Genomic DNA, 16886 nt, shown 5'->3' with positions numbered 1-16886 from the left:
CTTTCACATCCTTGTATTTTAAAGGTCCAAGTTTACCTTTTAAGCCAGGTGATATTCTATGTGATGCTACTTGTGTTGTTTTCCAACCTGCAATTGTACAGGAGTTCTGCATGGCTGACTACAACTCACAGCACTCTTCCCCATAAGCCTCTCCATCTCTGCTGTCATCAGTGTCCTTGAAGTGTGTTTAATGGCAGCGCTGTACGAGAGCAAATAAAAAGAGATGGGGAGAGAAAGAGAAGCATTCTCATCCAGAGGGTCATGAAAAGAGAGCCGGGTGGAGTCTGACTAATCAATAGCTGCTGCACCAAACTCTTATTGGCCGACTTATTAAAGTCCAGTGGATCTGGTCATTTCTCATCAACATACAGAGTCTCTTTGTAGCATCAGCTCCCTTTCCTAGTCTGACAACAACAAATGACACGTTGACCTTTCAGAGTATGATTCACCTGGGGTGCTAGAGAAGTGAGGACTCGAGTCACAGCAGGCGTTCGCGCCACTTTTGCTCTCTCTTCTCACCACGAGTCATCTGAAACCTCTCGGGCCAGATTGTTTCAAGACAGCAGGTGCGATGGTTTATCTTGGAAACTTTGCTGAAGATGTCAAGAAACAGTTTGATTTGAGGGAAATTCCAGGTGTTACTATGTGCCAGTATATTGGAACAGAGGCCTGACATGAATGTGCAAGTGTCATGAGGGCGATAGCTAGCCTTGTGCAGTAGTAGTTGAAAGACTGAGTTTTACAAGACAAAATATTTAAAGAAAGTAAGAAAAAATGACGTCTGGTTTGAAACCACTGGCCTAGTTGGTTCCTATTTACAAGTAATAGGGTGTCGAGTACAATTGCTTTCAGATAACATACAACACAAAGTCTTTTTAAAAAACAACTTTATTAATACTTTCTCTTTTGTTAAAAACAGAATATATAAAAAAGGATTTAATTCAGAGTTATTTTCTTTACAGAGAATAGTGACTTTTGCTTCAGAAAACAGAAACAAATCACTACTTGTAAAATGTGAAAAATAAAAGTCCTTCCCCTGCAGTGACTGAGCTTAATCGAGTCAGCATTAAAAGAAATAAAAGTTTTCCTTTTCTTTACCAGAAAAAAAAAAAAAAAAAAAAAAAAGTCTGTGGAAAGTTTATAATAAACACGGTGTTGATGCTACATTAAGGCAAAACCCCCTACAGACACGTGGAAAACTTCCTCGGTAAAGTGACAGTCGTTTCTTTCTTAAATATAGTCTTTGAAATTAAATAAAAACTTGAAAATGAAAAGCTTTTCAAAAAGCAAGCAAGTATTGCACGGACAGATCTCCTTGTACCCTTAAAAAATATCAACTCACTAGTACACCCCAGAGGAGAAATCTATAGCGGAGGTTTTCAGAGGAAGCTGCTGCTGCTGATGGACACATTCCTATTTTTCTTTGTTCATAACTTTGTGGTACTGTGTCTAATAGAAGAGCATTTTGTGCTCATCATCTTTTACTTTCTGTTGGCATCGAGATAAAAATGGAAAGGTGCAGCAGTCTATGAAATCAGGCTTGTTGTTTTGGACAAGTGGCAGTTAATCAACAATACCCGTTTCAAGGTGAAGGAGGCTGTGCGAGTGTCAGCAAGACGCTGCATTTCACGTTCAAGCTCACAGTTCTGTTGGGCTAAAAAAAAAAAACCTTCAACAACCCCATTGAACTGAGAGACCACAAGAATGGGACCATGGTGGTCTTACTGCCTGGTGTATCTTATTAGTATGCAATGCTATACCCAGAGCAGCGCTGCTTAGCCTCTAAATACCCCCTTATTGTCATGGACAACATGGAACATGACAAACAAGAAATGAAATAATATTTCTTAATAAAGAAAAAAAAAAAAGCATTTCACTCTTACACAATAAAATTCAGCTCTCAAATCAAAAACATAAGCTTTAAAATGTCAGGAAGCATAACAAATATAAAAAAAATGTGTCTATTCTGTATCAGGTCAACTGATGCAATAATTTAAAGACAATAAGAGCCTAATCTAAAAACTAAATCTTGTGGTAGGGGCTGTATAAAACTAACAAGATCTGGACAGAATGACATGCAAACCAATAGCAACAATACTAACAATCAGACGAACTGACGTCCAAAGGGACGATGGTAAATAACATTAAAACACACACAAACACACTTATTGAGGGAGGGGTTTGAGTGTGTCGATCTTTGAATATGCTCAGGAGTTTCTATATGTTTGGTAGTTCATGGAGGCCAGGCAGGAAACACAGACGGACGATAAATGTTCCTTCTAAGACAAGTGTCCGGTGAAGTCGTCTTTATGCGTGGTAGATCTTGTGGTCGTACTCCGTTGTCGAGCAGCTGTGAGGAGAGGCCATTTCTCTGTGAATGGGCGCGGGGATGCTGCTGCGGTGTTGGTGGTTGTCGGTCAGCGCCAGGTTCAGCAGGCTGGTGCAGGTGGGCAGGTAGACGTGCTGCACGTGCTCCACCTCCGACCGACACACAGGACACATCTGAGGGTAGAGGAAAGAAAAAGTGTTTAGAGTTTGTGTTTGAATTAGTTTATTCTCCAATATTGAGCTAATTTAGGCTTTGAGCCAAAGTGGTTCAACTAATGCATCAAAGTTGTGAACCCAATGGCAATATATTTTGGCACAGTAGGGAATCTCCTCAAACATTAATTTCATGGCCACATTACACCAAGTTAGCATTTGTACCAGTCTTGTAATGTATGATAAAGTGGGTCAAAGCACACGTTGCCAGGAAACACGCGACTTGAAATCAAGGCGATGTCAAAGCCAGCAAAACCGTGCACGCTAAGAGACTGTGCAACCACAACTGCTCAGTGGCACAGCAACTTGCTCTCTCATCAAATGAGCTGTAAAGAGTAATGTTGACTGCGATCAAGGCAACCTCTCAGGTCGCCCGTCTGTTATTAAGACCCAAGGACACCGTGACAAATAAGACGGTAACATGCAAGGCCAGCTCAATCATGAAAAAGGTGTAATGGATAGCTATAATTGGAAAACGGGTTTCACAATCAAGCTGAAAGCAGCGGAACTTTACTTCTCTCCTTCTTGAGTTTCTACCGACTCATGCGTCAATTAGCTGGGTCACGTTGCCGAGTTAAGATAATGGAAGTAAGATTTGCCTGGCTGCTATAATCCTTCCATAAGACAAACACTCACACCCACCATCTGCTTCCACAAAGCGGGGCAACATTTAGCTGATTAAGTGGGGGACAATCAGGTCAGCAGAGTGCAAGCAAAGCTTTGGATGTTGTTAAAAGGGACCACACATGAAAAAGCCCGCCAAATGGGGCCGATAAACTCATCAGCATTCCACAAAAAGGGTGTGAAGAAGAGCCTCACCTGCAGCTGATTTGCACAGGTCTGGCAACACACCATGTGTCCACAGGGACAGAACGCAGCATCTATCTCCTCCTCGCAGCAAAGCATGCACAACAGAGCCTCTCTGAGCTTCTGCAGCCGCTCCTGCAGGGCTCGGCTCTGCTGGCAGCTGCCGCAGTCCATCCCGTCGTCCGGCTGGTCGTCCCGGCTCGGGGAGCGCGAAGGAGAGGAGCGTCCGTCGCTGCCGGACACCAGGTCCACGACACCGGAGTTGTAGAGCGAGCGGCGGGCGTGGTCGTAAACCTCCTTGGAGGTGCGGCGGATGTCGAAAACATACTTCTTACCCAGGTTGATGTTTTCGTTGAGGAAGAGGGAAGCTAGGTGGCCCTTAAAGTCTCGGCTGTACTGCATCATCACCGCATTAGTAACTGTGTCACACCTGGAAATCAAAATAAGACGACACATTAAAAATCAGAACTTTCGACCAGACGAACTGCCAATTCCAAACTAATCTGCACTATGCATCTGCCTTACAACCTCGTCACAGTTGTGGAGGGCACGTCTGTTTAACCATCATCACTCTTGCACTGTATATTTAGGAAACACCTGATTCATCCTGTACCGATGCCACATTCACCACTCTGAGATAAACGCTAGTTTCTGAGCAGGCAGGGCGAAGACACGAAAAAAAAAAATCTGCAGACTCCGAGCTAAAACCCATCCCCGAAACAAAAGGACAGGGCAGCCTTTTGTACCTTTTGTGCTATTGTGACTGACTGACAACAATTTCATAGCTCAGCCATTTGAATTGTCCCTGCTCACTGCAAATTTCAGACACACACACTGTCTATGGTAAGGAAAAATGCCACCTCTACCAACAAGATTGTGGTGTGCAATCTACATTTCCATCCACACTCATTCAGGTCAATTACATGTTTCACCCACTGCGCCTGTATTTATACCGTTAAAAAAAAGGTTAAAAGGCGACAATGTGTACAAATGTGGGAGAATCAGGAAGCACTGCATGCCAAGTAGAGCAGAACAAATGTTTCACACATTTTAGATGTTTGTTTCCCCGCCGCTTTTATAATCTAGTGTAACCATTAAAGCACGCTTCAGTGAGTAGAGCAATTGTTGCAAAGCAGGTCAGACGTGTGAATGACTAACAGCGTACTGTTGACTTTATGTCTTAAGCTCTCACCTGTAGAAGGCGTGGGTCTCTGTAATGGCTCGGTACAGACCGCTGGCTGCCCGGTTACTGATCAGCTTGAACAAAAGCACCACGCTGTCACTCGTGTCCTTGGTAACTGTCAAGTACACACTCTTCCCCGACTGGGTGGCAATCTGGATGATTGGATAGCTTATTCTGAGATGAGGCAAACAGAGAAGAGACTGTTAAATGTTGAATGTTCTTACATCAGACATGTAGTTCCTAAAAACAAAATCAAAAATCACAAAAACTTGCATCCTCGACGCCTACTGCAACATGAAACGTACCATCACTAGAGCTATTTGCAGATGTCCGAGTGGAGCATACCTGTTGACTAAACTGAAGTCCTCCTTGCAAATGGCGATACCCTCAGGGCCGACTCCTATGGCCAACCGTTGACCATTTGCATCGCGAGCCCAGTGCCACTCCACGCCGTAATGCTCCAGAGAGGAGACCAGCTGCAGGGCCTGATACTCCACTGAGCCCTGGCTCAAACCCTCCAGAGCCTTGTGTCTGGATATGATACTGCAGACGAGACAGGGTTGGGGGGGGGGAAGAAAAGACAACCATTTATATTTATTTCGCACTAAAGCTCATATTGGAAATGACAATTTTCTGACACAAGGTTTGTCATACACACAATCTTATACCAGTAACACCCACTGTGACAAGTGTATTATATAAGCAGGATAAATGCAACACTACAGAGTGTGCTTTTAGCTGTCAAAGTTGAACATGTCGTCAGGCAGAAAGCACTGATGCTAAACTGGTTCTTCTAAGAGAACTATACTTGTGAGATCAATGCTTGGGGAGCATAGCTGATTACTTATTTTATCCAGTGAGGTCTGCTGATTTCCACTGTGGTGGAAAATGCCTGGTGGCCATGGGTGGAAGTAAAAAATAAAAAAAATGTTGTGTTCACTCTTGTTCATGCAACAAAGGTGTTTTTTGTACTTTGAGTATTTCTAAAAATCAGAAACATCTTATAAGTATTTTGTTTTTTAAAGTCTCATTCTATGAAATGTATAGTTAATTCGGTAATTCATGCACCTGCACACATGCTGGAGGTGAGTGCAGGTGTAGCAGTGAACAGCGGTGCCTACTGGTTTGATACAGCAATTGGATAAAATAATTTATTGTAGCTGGTCCGGCACATGGGTCTTAATAATGTATACATTTAGACTCTGCATGAGAGGATCAAATGGTTCCAGTACACACTCCAAAGGCTACAACCACAAAATATATATATATTTTGGTATTCCTTTGCTTCAGATAGTACTACCCATGACTGATTGCCGTGACCCATTATTGACTTGTCTTCACCACGTCGTTATGGGGTGGATTATCTCCCTCGGAGATAGTGAGGGAGCAGAGATTCAGGAGAGCTGCCACAAAGAGCAGGTTTCAATGATTAGCCGGAGCTTGTTAACTTATTATTGTGACCAATTTCCAGTTAACCCTAACATCAAGTGATGGTTTCAGGTCAGGGTAGGGTTTGTATTATAACAAGATGAAGATTAAGAGCATTTCAACTTCCTGCTCTTCTTGAGGCCCATGTTGGGCTGCTTTGAGAGAGTTGTACCTGTTGGTGGTTGCGGTGCTGGGCTCCTCTCCACACAGCTCTGTGTACCAGTACTTGGCTGTGTTTTGGTTGTAGTCTCCAAACTCGGCCTGTGCCAGGAGTGCGCTCAGCTCTTCCGCTTGTTCCGAGCCCATACGTAGGTGACCGTTGTGGAGGTCCTCCTTCACGTGCATGAAGAAGACGTGTCTGGCGGACAAGAAGCAAACAGAGCAAAGGGAAAATTAATTAATGTGATGACAGACTCTTCACTATAAGTTTATCCAGAAAGAAGACAAATCGTCATCTGTACCACGGTGTACCCGATCACAAACACCGCCCACTTTCACTGTTCAACCGACTTGCACGTGTTACCGTTGAGTCGTCGGGACGTCTGGCGCGCACACACGGGCCAGAGCAGGTGGCCATTACAGGGCTAGAATTTCACCACAGACGGCAGTTGTTTGAGTGCGTGTGTCGCAGAAGGAAAAGCAACTGTGACATTCGTTCACTTTCCCTTTTTTTAATTCTCTTCCTCACAACACACTATTATAGAACTTCCTTTAAGAGTGAATTCACTTGAGGCTCTTAAAAAGTGGAAGTTGAGAAGTTGTGAGTGGTTTTCTCCAGTAGAGGAAGTACTTGGACTTTGAACCGGGTGACTCAGTGGGCAATTGTGCTTGTACTAGATTTCCTTTGCCAAAGCGTGACCAGGATGAATGTTGAATGCAATAATGGAACTCAACGTGAGTTCCAATGGCCGTCATCCTGTCTGTGTCTATGTGGCTTGGTGTCAAAATGTGGTCCAATCATGCCCATTTAAAGACAAGTCTCCACTGGTCTTGTTTTGCCTGACTTGGGGGATTTTTTTTGTTTGAAAGAAGGCGTGTTTTATGAAGTGACAGTCGAGAAAATAGTTCAAACATTAATGGAAGTCAAAAACACTGTTGTTATCGTTAGGGCTGAATGATTAAATGAGAACACCGAGTTCTGGTGTGGTCAAGGCAAACAGCTAAATCCTAAAAAAAATAAATAAGCCACGGCTGGTCCTTTCCATTGTTTTGACCAGAAGATGTGAGGAATTCTTTCCTTCTCGCAGCGGGAGACAAAACGTCAAAAGGAGTAACACCCTGACCGACTCAATCCTTGCATCATGAAGAGCGTTGAACTAGAGTAACCTAAACTGATCCTTCCTTGAGATTACCTATGACACAGTAGACTTAAGAAGATTGTACAAGCAAAGGGCCTACTTCCAGTCACCTACTTCTGTGAGCACAAACCAGTTTGACAGCTCGTCACGAGCCCATGTTGTCGACCTATCCTTACATTTCAATTAATGAAAGAGGAAGAAAGTCGTGGTAGTGCCGTTTGTTTTTACAATCAGATATTTTTCAAATGCCAATTCATTTCTTTACTATTCAAATATATATGTATTCGAAGCCCTAGTAGAACTCACTTGACGATGACATAAATGAAAGTATGGCTTCCTGTGCTGAGAAACGTTCTGGCAGTAGAACAGTTTAATTGTCAAAACAAATGGCTGACTTTGTTTTACCCACCGCATCCTGATGTGGTAGACTAACAGCAGACTGCGCCAGAAACTGCATATTTCCAAACCCCCCCCCCCAAAAAAATTAAAAATCCTCCCTCGGGCTACAGTTCTCTTTGAAGCATGATGCAAAGAGAAACATTTTTCATTTTTGCAAATCAGGTCACACCGTGACTTGAGGATATTTGAGGGTTTAGAGGGACACTGAGGGGAGGGGGAAGGTAGCGCTCACCCCCCCCCCCCCCCCCTTTTATTAAGTTTATATAAACCTATTGTGTTTTGTTTATTTAGAAAATGCACCTTCCCGAGCAGTCTCGTGGGAACCACACGGGATGCGGAATAAGCTGGACGTGACATTTCCTCCGGCCTCTTATGGGACTAAAAACCAGACTCCTGAGGCGCACAACTGGCTGGCAGAATAGGCTCGCTTGTGTATTGCATCGGCTGTGGTGCGCAACAACAGAAGGCACACCTCAGCCAACGCACATTCACGGCGCTTCCAAGGAGTAACAACAGTAGCGCAAAGCAGCTGTGAGGCACACAAACGGAGTCGCTCTACACCGCGCCTGATAACGCCAGACCATAACAACGAAGCCCCCGTAGCTGACTAGCCTCAGGCATAACAAACATTGCTTTGATATGGTGTTAAACATCCCATTCCCTCCAACGCACAAACACTGCTCTCTATTGTGTCAGGCGCAGCAGGGGGTCATGTGATGTAGCGCTGCTAGTTAGCTACCTGTCTGATGCAAACAATAGGGCCGACTGGAGTTTACTTCAGGGCGCCGACAAAAGGTTACTACAGGGCAAGCCGCGGAGGTTACTATAGTTCAGGCGGGGATCGGCAAGAGGTTGATATCACTGTGCTGCTCAGCAAGTCATTTAATATGGGGAAAAGCTTCCTTTGGGACAAGTCTCGGCCTGTTGGTTTGGTGTTGTGTCACTGACAGAATGTGGATGGGTTTGAACCTCAGCAATGTTTCACGAAACAGACCAGCTGCTGGGCAAGACATTTAACTCCTAGATTCTTAGTGTTGTGGGTGCCCGCATGTGTAAACAGGTGTGTAAACAGGCGTACAGTAGAACAGGTTAACAGGCCCTGGTAACTACAGTTTAGACGATAGCAGCTTCTGCATGACTTCCCCAAGGCTGAATGATATGCACTCTGCCAAACGCCACAAAAACATGACTGAAATCCACAACACACAGCTGCTTCACAAGCAGAAGGTAACAATTTATCCCACTGAGGCTCCTGTGAAGCTATACTGCTACTGTACCTGCTCTAAATACCAGCTTTGTGCAGCGGGGAAAACTCACTGCATAAACCGTGAGGACGACAACAACAACGACGGGAAACGTTTTGTACGGATTACCCCACAGTAAGTAGACAGCTTTCCCTTCCGAGCATCAGTCTGCTCAGGCGGTGCAGTGCTGCCTCAGCACCTGTCAAGGACCGTCCTACACTTTGGACATCGGAGAGACAACAGTCCATAAATCCATCGTCTCACGTGGCGTTTGAGGCCCGATTGGTTGGAACTAAAAAAAAAGGACTTTTTGAAACGTGTCCTCAGTGGGCACGACATTTGAGACCTACTGAAAACAAAACAGTTATTCCTGTACAAACCCCTTCAGGTTTACCGTAACCAAGGGAACAAGACAAGAGCCAGAACAGATAATTGCTCAAGCAAACGACCGTGTAAATCACCGTGACTGCCTTGAGCGTGACTTGGCCGGACAGACTCGCAGGAATCCGTCTCTTGTTGGGGACGCGAGGATGCCATGCTTGCATCAGCCGTGTCAAAGCAGCGCGGCCTCTCCTCGGTGTGCTTCAGCCCGTTTGAGTCACCATGTCAGTGACGAACGCACATTACTATTCAGACACATTTGCACGTGCATCATGATTGGGTCATCCGTGGACACTGCAGTCATCACCACAGCACTGCCGCCTTCTTTAGACCTTCGCTAACGCACCAGACAGAGACTGAATGACAGGTAGTCTTCGCTGAGAGTTTCCTGGCTTACTTTTAGTGTATTACAGTGTGTACAGCTCATCGTTGCTCCGTCTTATAGGGCGATAAACGCATAATCAAAGTCTTAAGAGGCTCTCGTCAGTGTTCAGACCACTGTGAATGCCAACCGCATATAGGAGAAGTAAACAGTATTCAAAATGCTATTGTGGGGGAAGGAGAAGTCATGTTGGGTGCTGCACGAATGTTTGAACACTACTGCCTAGCTGGAATAATTCAATTAAAAGCAGGCCAGAACCCTGAAACAGAAGATTTGAAAATAGGTCACTGGCTGCAGAGCTGAGCTAACGAGATGGGGGTGAGAAGTCCAATTTTGTTTTAAGCAGATTTCTGCCCCGTCTTTGAACCATTCAAATTTAGAACACCAAAATGCAGGGTTAGCTATTTAACTTTTTATACAAGAATTTAAGAAATCTTTACAAGGTTTTATATGTCCTCCTGTGCCAGAGAATGGGGAACAGACGTACATGCTCAACTCACCGGACTCTCATTACAAAGTCAACTAAACCCTCTCTAGTCTGTTCTCCCATCTATAAAGCCATTGTCTCATTTTAATGTTTTCTGCCCCAACCCAGGGTCTATTCTCCCAGCAGGCAGAATGTCAGCCGCTTCACTTCACAGCAGAACAAAACGTCCCCACAAACTGAAACCTAACACCTCTGCCTAGAGACTGCACCTCATCCAGCCAATCACCAGCAGAGTTTCGGAGCTCATCGGCTGGGCTCTCAACAATGCGGTTTGAAAGCTAGTCAAATGACACACTGCCAGGAGCTGTGCGCTGTGAGGTTACTAGCGGTCAATGAACTATGGTAAACCCTGCTCTTTTCCCAAAGGAGTGGGTTGAATGGAAAGTCAGACTGAAACGCTTATCGAAGTTATAACCAGAAAGTTGCCAAACAATGACATGTCATGCACTAAATGTAAAACACACGGGCCTTCGCTCTGTGCCGAGTTGAACAGCAATAAAACAAAGAAGCTGTTTGTATGCTAAATGCCTTGTGTTACAGGCGGGTGCTCTGTACTGGATGGTAAAACACTGATTAAAGCTCAGCATCAATCCTAAGTTCAGGCGCCAAAGAAATAAAACAATTCTGTCATTCTTGGACACGGGCTAATGTTACGACTTCAAACGAGACAAATCAGGGCTAGGTTACTCGAGTGCACAACAAACGGAGGAGGAAAGAAACTCAGAGCTAAAAGCTACAGACGATGGAGCGTGCTGATAAATAATTTTGGTGGTGCTTTTGAACACTTGAAGACCCATGGGCATCTTGTGTGATCTTCGGCTTGATCGTCCCCGTAGCCTCCCACAGTGAGCTAAACATTGCAACTTCTGTGTGACCCGAATAAATTACCTCAAAATAGTTTTTGGCAGAGCATTCAGTTGAAAATGCAGAGTAGAGAGATAATGCCCTTGTCCCTGTTTTTATGGGTGAACTAACATATGATAAAACTGCAATTTATTGGTGTAAAACAAAGCTGAATCATGCAGAATATTAAGTGCGGCTGCACAAGAATTGCAGGGCTTCTGTGATTTATCAATGATGCTTAATGTAAATGTTGGTACAGCTATGCAAAGTCATGCCTTTTTATTGTAAAATCGTTTCCCAGTTGATCTGTGCTACAAACGCTACATAGGGTTGGAACCTATGCCACCGTGCACTGGGGGAAAGGCAAGGGAACACCCTGCACAGATCGATCGGCTGTCGCAAGGTTAACGCGGGCATTCACCTCTGCAGATTTAGTCTCCTGTGCCTGTGGACTGTGACCAGAATGTCTTTGAACTGCCTGGGATTACGTAAGAAGGGAGGAACACAGTCAGGTGGGAGCAATGACAGCAGTCTCCTTAAAGTTGGATTTAAAGACGAGATATTTTTAGTTTTATTTTAAGTTAAAAGAAACTTAACACCCGAGGAGGTAAACAGATTAACAATCAGGACATCTGATAAAGCCTGTACTAATAGCTGTGCCCTTTCAGGACATCCAACGTTTGCCTGATCAGAATGCTAAATACGAGGGCTAATGAAGGGAAAACATTCACATGTTTAAACCAGAAACACCCCCGAGCAGTGGTGTTTAATGATGCAGATAACACAGGCTGTTGTTGAGGCCCTTGGGCCAGTGTCCCTTAACCAACGAAACGTGGCATTTCCTTCTGTAGATGCATCATGGAAACACAGATAAAAGGCGTACCTGTTGTTGCTGAGCAAATATATTTTAGAGAACTGCTTTTGTTTTAAACTGGCATAGAATAAAAATGATCACGCCAAAAATAATGTTTCAGTGCAACTCTATCTCAAACCACTGGAAGGTTTGTATGGCACTGTTTTCAGTCTTTGATCAGCTGCCGAAAATAGAAGCTAATGGCCAATTTTACACATTTACAAAAAGTGTCTCGCTGGCAAAGCAAGCAGGGAAACACTAGATAGATAAAGTGCGAGGTGCGTGCGGCAGAAAAATTACGTCATTGCGTGAAGGCTCTGCATGGTGTTGTGGCATTTGGTCGTGAGTCTCTGAATTTGCTGTACCTATATTTTGCGATTACGAGATCCCTCATTGGCGTGGTGGAGGGCGGTTTATGGCGTTTTGCGCACTTGTTATCTTCTAGCATCTTCAAACGACACATTTTGTTTGTACGCCCTCTGGCATGTCGGAGAATGCTGCAACAAAGAACACAAGAAGCATAAATGCCTTTGTGCATGCTCGTAACTGACGCTCCCTCTGTGTAGGCTCACGCCACGTGAGAGTATAAACAAAGCTTAAGACTTGCAACTCAATTAGATGTACCTGCACTTCGGCGCTGCGCAGTAGTAATACCTAAAAAAGGTTATATATAGCTTTTACAGATTTTAGGAAATTGGTTTAAAATGAGTTTGATTCTGTACAGTGCACTTTTAGCACAGGTGGGCCCCACAAAAAAAAAAGGAAAAATGAATTCACACAAAAGTATCCAAATAGTTAGATGCATGCGAGCAAGAGCGTGCGAGTGACCTGCCAGGCTTTTTACATGGCAGCAGAGTACACAGCAGCTTATATAAGCAGCTCTGTGCGCAGTCAGTCCCGTGCAGGTTATGTAATAAGGCCTATAAGAAGGGCGTTGAAAAAGAGGCCCACCCCTCAGCTCAACTGAGTTGCGGCACCATACAATCCCTTTTGCTTTGTCCACAAGCTGCTGAGAATATTTACTCCAGCTCACATACACTTGTGGAACTAATGAAACATGCTGTGTGGTTATAAAGTGGGTGTGTCCACAGTCTCATGTTGGGTTTCAGCTCCTGAAACAAAACGTGGCGTTAGGCACACTGACATTTCTGTAGACAAGAACGGGACATATTTCTATTGGCACGTTGTAACAAAAATGTACAACGCGTTTGCTACGACAAGTGCCTGCTTGCTTGCTTGCTTGCCTGCAGTCGGGACAAGTTGAATGGGGACATTAGTAGCCTAAAGTAGGTCAAAGGTGACAGCACAATAAGTGAGTGAAACGGGAGCCCACCGGCTTCTCAACGCGCTAAGTTACTCACATTATGAACATATTCCCTGCAGGTCGAGGTAGACATTTTTAAATGCAAGTTTAGAAAATGAATAATTCACAGAAAAGCAATTTTTATGACCCTTTTATAAATGGGGCGTAGCAGTTTCCCAGACCTGTGTTGCTCCCCAAAATGCCACCGCTGTGCACTGTCAACACCGTGCCCTCATCTCAAAAATTGATGCCAGTGTTTGCTTAAGCACCACTTAAATTATATCACATGAGCAGATGGATGGCATGAAGGCTGCGCCAAAAGTAAACACATAACTTGACAGCATGTTGGCATGTGCCATGCAAGAGTATCTATTAGCAGCAACCCCACATATCCTTGCCTGCCATCTCACATCTTAAGCTCACCCTTTTTTTTTTTTTACAAGCCCATAACCCTCACCCGACGCCAGCCATCTGTTGATAACCCCTGCTAATCTAGCGGAGGTCAGAGCGCAGGCAGCCAAGTGTCTTTCAAGCTCACTCTCTCCCCCCGCTGCCTTTCACTTTTTGTGTCAAAGGGGTTGCCAAATATGGGGCAAAGTGTGGGTCGGGTGAGCGAGATGAACAGGGAGGACTTGCGAAATGGGACAGTATATATCCGACAGCGAGAAAAATATGGCAAGAGAATAAAGTTGATGAGAGTGCAGTGAATGGACGTAAAAGGGAGTGGGGAAACAGCTGAAGATGGGGCAGTGGGTGAACTGGGGAGCAACAGAGAGAGTACTGGAATGCCGAGCAAATCCCGGCCAAGGCAGATACATGTCAGTTTAATTAACAGTTATCGCGGCATGCTGCGTTTGAGGGAGAGAGAGAGGCCAAGAGCAGCGTGGCGGAGTTTAAAAAGAGACCAAACAGTCTGCCCTCCCTCCACATCATGGTTCCCGCTCCGCAGTATGAAAACAGCCGTGGCACTGCCCGAGGTGAATGTAACATCCACGGCCTCACACCAGACACTGTGTGTAGAACAAGTTTTTGGACAGGTTCTGTGGACTGTGACTGCTATTTATAACTTCAAATGAAACTGGGGCTGGGGAATACCGAGTCAGAATCTAGACTTGACCAGGCGTGTTACTTTTTTCCTTTCATTAAACTAACCACTGCGTTATCTGCCATGGCAGCTTTTCGGCTGGCTATTAAGTGTCTAAAAAGGAAAATATGTAGCTTTCAAAAACTATTATAATTATCACTATGAAGCTTCAATCTGTGACCTATTTCTATGAAAACAACCTACACACAGTCACAGTTTCTAAACAGCATCTGCAACGAAAAACAACCAAATGTAGCAGTGTGCTTTTGTTGGCCACAAACAATTGAAACGAAACGAAACAACAACAAAAAAAGCACAACAAAAGTTATTTAGAGTTGAATGGGGGCAGTGACAGAGGTCCTGGCTGTCGCTCAGAGGGTCCCTCGGGGCCGGCACAGAGCAACACAGAGCCCCGGGGCGGCTGACTCACATTTCCTGCCTGGAGCTCCACCAAAACGACCTTTAGTAACCCCGGAAGGGCGCGGAGAAGAGGTTACTAGAGGGCATTCTAGTGTAATGTAAACAAAGCGATCAAATTATGAGCTGGGATTTCACCAACGGTGACTTCTTGTTTGTTTTTTTCCGCCATGAGCTCATCATTGCATGTCAATCGGTCATAAAAGTATTTGTTAATAAAAACCACAGACCAGATGTAATTCTTACTGAGCTCTTTCAGAGGAGGCGATGAGCTAATTCGCAGGTGCTTGGCAACAATGGACGTGGTTAATTATCTATGTATATACCCATAGGCAAACACGGTGAGTTTCAAGTGGCAAATTTGCACACCGTGTCTATGCAAGCACGCGAGTTGGTAAACGTACCTCGTCTGTTCCTGCAGAATGAGATGGGGCTCCACGAAGAACTTGACCCGCAGCCTCATTCGACAGGGCGTCACGTTATCCATCTGCTGGCAGATGCGGTTCCTCAGATTCAGCCACAGGTTCTCCCCTTTGCTGCCCGTGAACTGCAGCCCAAAGTAGTCCACCTCAATTATGCCCAACTTTCTGCAAACCTGGAAAGAGATGAAAGATATGGGTCACAAAGGTGGATCTTCAAATAGGATCCAGTAATTGCGAGGGAAAGAGTATAATGGGACATTTTTCTCAGCAGGACTGTACCACGAACAAGACAAGACTCCATATTGGCTCTGGTCTGCCAGTGGCAAGAATCAACAGAATCCCCCCCCCAACAGGAATCAATAAAGGTTCACAAGATTTAAGAGGAAAGAAAATAAGGCTGCTTTTATCACTTTCTCCATTCGGATGTGTGCTACTACACAGATAAAAACCCATCAATATGCTGAAGCTCGCGATAGGGCTCTCCCAGGGTAAAGGGGCTCATCAAACCCACACTCCCACGCCCCCTCAGCGGCAGCGGCCACGGGGTCATTACATAACTGCTGATGAACGTCTGCAGGGGGCCCGGCCGGAGGCTGAGATCAAACTCATTCATACCCACAAGTTGGGGATATGCCATGCATTTGAAGTAGCGTTACTTTATTAGCGGGAAAAAAAGGAAAAAAAACACAACTTGAGACTGCCCATGAACAGGGCAGAGTGCGATGCGTGTTTTTTCTTTCACATCCACTTCGGAGGGAAACGAGTTAAATATCTGAACAACCGAGATCAGACTGAAGTTTCGGTTTGAGTGGAGCGAGAGCGTTGAGTGGTTGCAAAAGCAGAAGAATGAACTCGAGTAACCCTGACAAAGCCACACGCCCCCGACCAACTAAGCCATGCAGGTAGAGGCGACCGGTTTAACACCGATGTATCAAAACTTTCATACAGTTATATCATAAGTCATACGTTTCGATCATATATCGACATTTTAATGTTTCATTGTTACTAACAGATTTTCATGCACGTTGCGCGCAGCAGAACATTTTGTTTCCGCAGTCCCTGTGTGCAACCACAAAGCAGATGCATCGCTAGTTTTGTTAACAGAATAAGTAACGTTACACAGACTGATATTAAGACAAGCAGCGATTGCATGTTATTCAAGTATTCCCGTGTATGCCTCAGCTGGCTTCCTTCAATTCCGCACTCTTATTTACCAGGAGTCACTAATCAGCGACCGAGCTGAAGTTTGGGGGAAATGGAAAATCGAAAGTTTCGAGAGATAAATAGAGCACTGCTGCACTGCCTGGTCGTGACACGGTGCTTAAAAAAAAAAAAAAAAAGGTATCTTGCTGACCAGACGTGATGTGTACTCCAGCACAGCCTACCTTATTCAGACAGTCTTCACCGTTCGCCTTCGCATCAACTTCCACTTCCATCACCACAGAATCCGGCCGAGTAACGTGGCAGAGCATTTTGGCTGTGAAATCTTTGGTGTGCCACTCTTTTAAAAATAATAAAAACACTTCTCGAGCCTTCTGTAAACCCCCCCCTACATCAAACCGTCGTCACTTTCATAGCCCTTCCAGTCCTTGTGGCGAATCTGTAGCCACCAGCTGTAGGCTATATCAATGAAATGCCGTGCACGGCTCCGCCTACTTGCAGCTGTCCAACCGTGGCCCGTTTGACATCCTCGCTGCAGGAGTCGAGCCAATCAGAAGTCGCGTTACATCCGCACGCTGCTCGAGCTCGAGCTCGCCTCCCCCGTGCCTGGAAGTGTGCGGAGTCCACTGCGCCCTCATCCGGCTCTCCTGTTG

The 16886-nt window shown here is 45.0% G+C and overlaps 1 protein-coding gene across 1 annotated transcript; it reads right to left on the bottom strand.

Annotated features, from left to right (window-relative positions):
* Positions 1–886: 886 nt before the first annotated feature.
* mylipa (myosin regulatory light chain interacting protein a) lies at positions 887–16635 on the bottom strand. Its single transcript, XM_079175597.1, has 7 exons — positions 16458–16635; positions 15055–15245; positions 6132–6317; positions 4877–5074; positions 4541–4705; positions 3361–3778; positions 887–2502 (listed from the first exon to the last, which is right to left on the bottom strand). The coding sequence occupies exons 1-7, from the start codon at positions 16542–16544 to the stop codon at positions 2308–2310; spliced, it is 1440 nt and encodes a 479-aa protein (XP_079031723.1). The 5' UTR covers positions 16545–16635; the 3' UTR covers positions 887–2307.
* Positions 16636–16886: the final 251 nt, after the last annotated feature.

Source organism: Pholis gunnellus, assembly GCF_910591455.1.
Source record: "Pholis gunnellus genome assembly, chromosome: 16".
NCBI classification, from domain to species: domain Eukaryota; kingdom Metazoa; phylum Chordata; class Actinopteri; order Perciformes; family Pholidae; genus Pholis; species Pholis gunnellus.
Note: the sequence above shows the minus strand (reverse complement) of the source record. Positions and strands in the feature narration are given on the sequence as shown.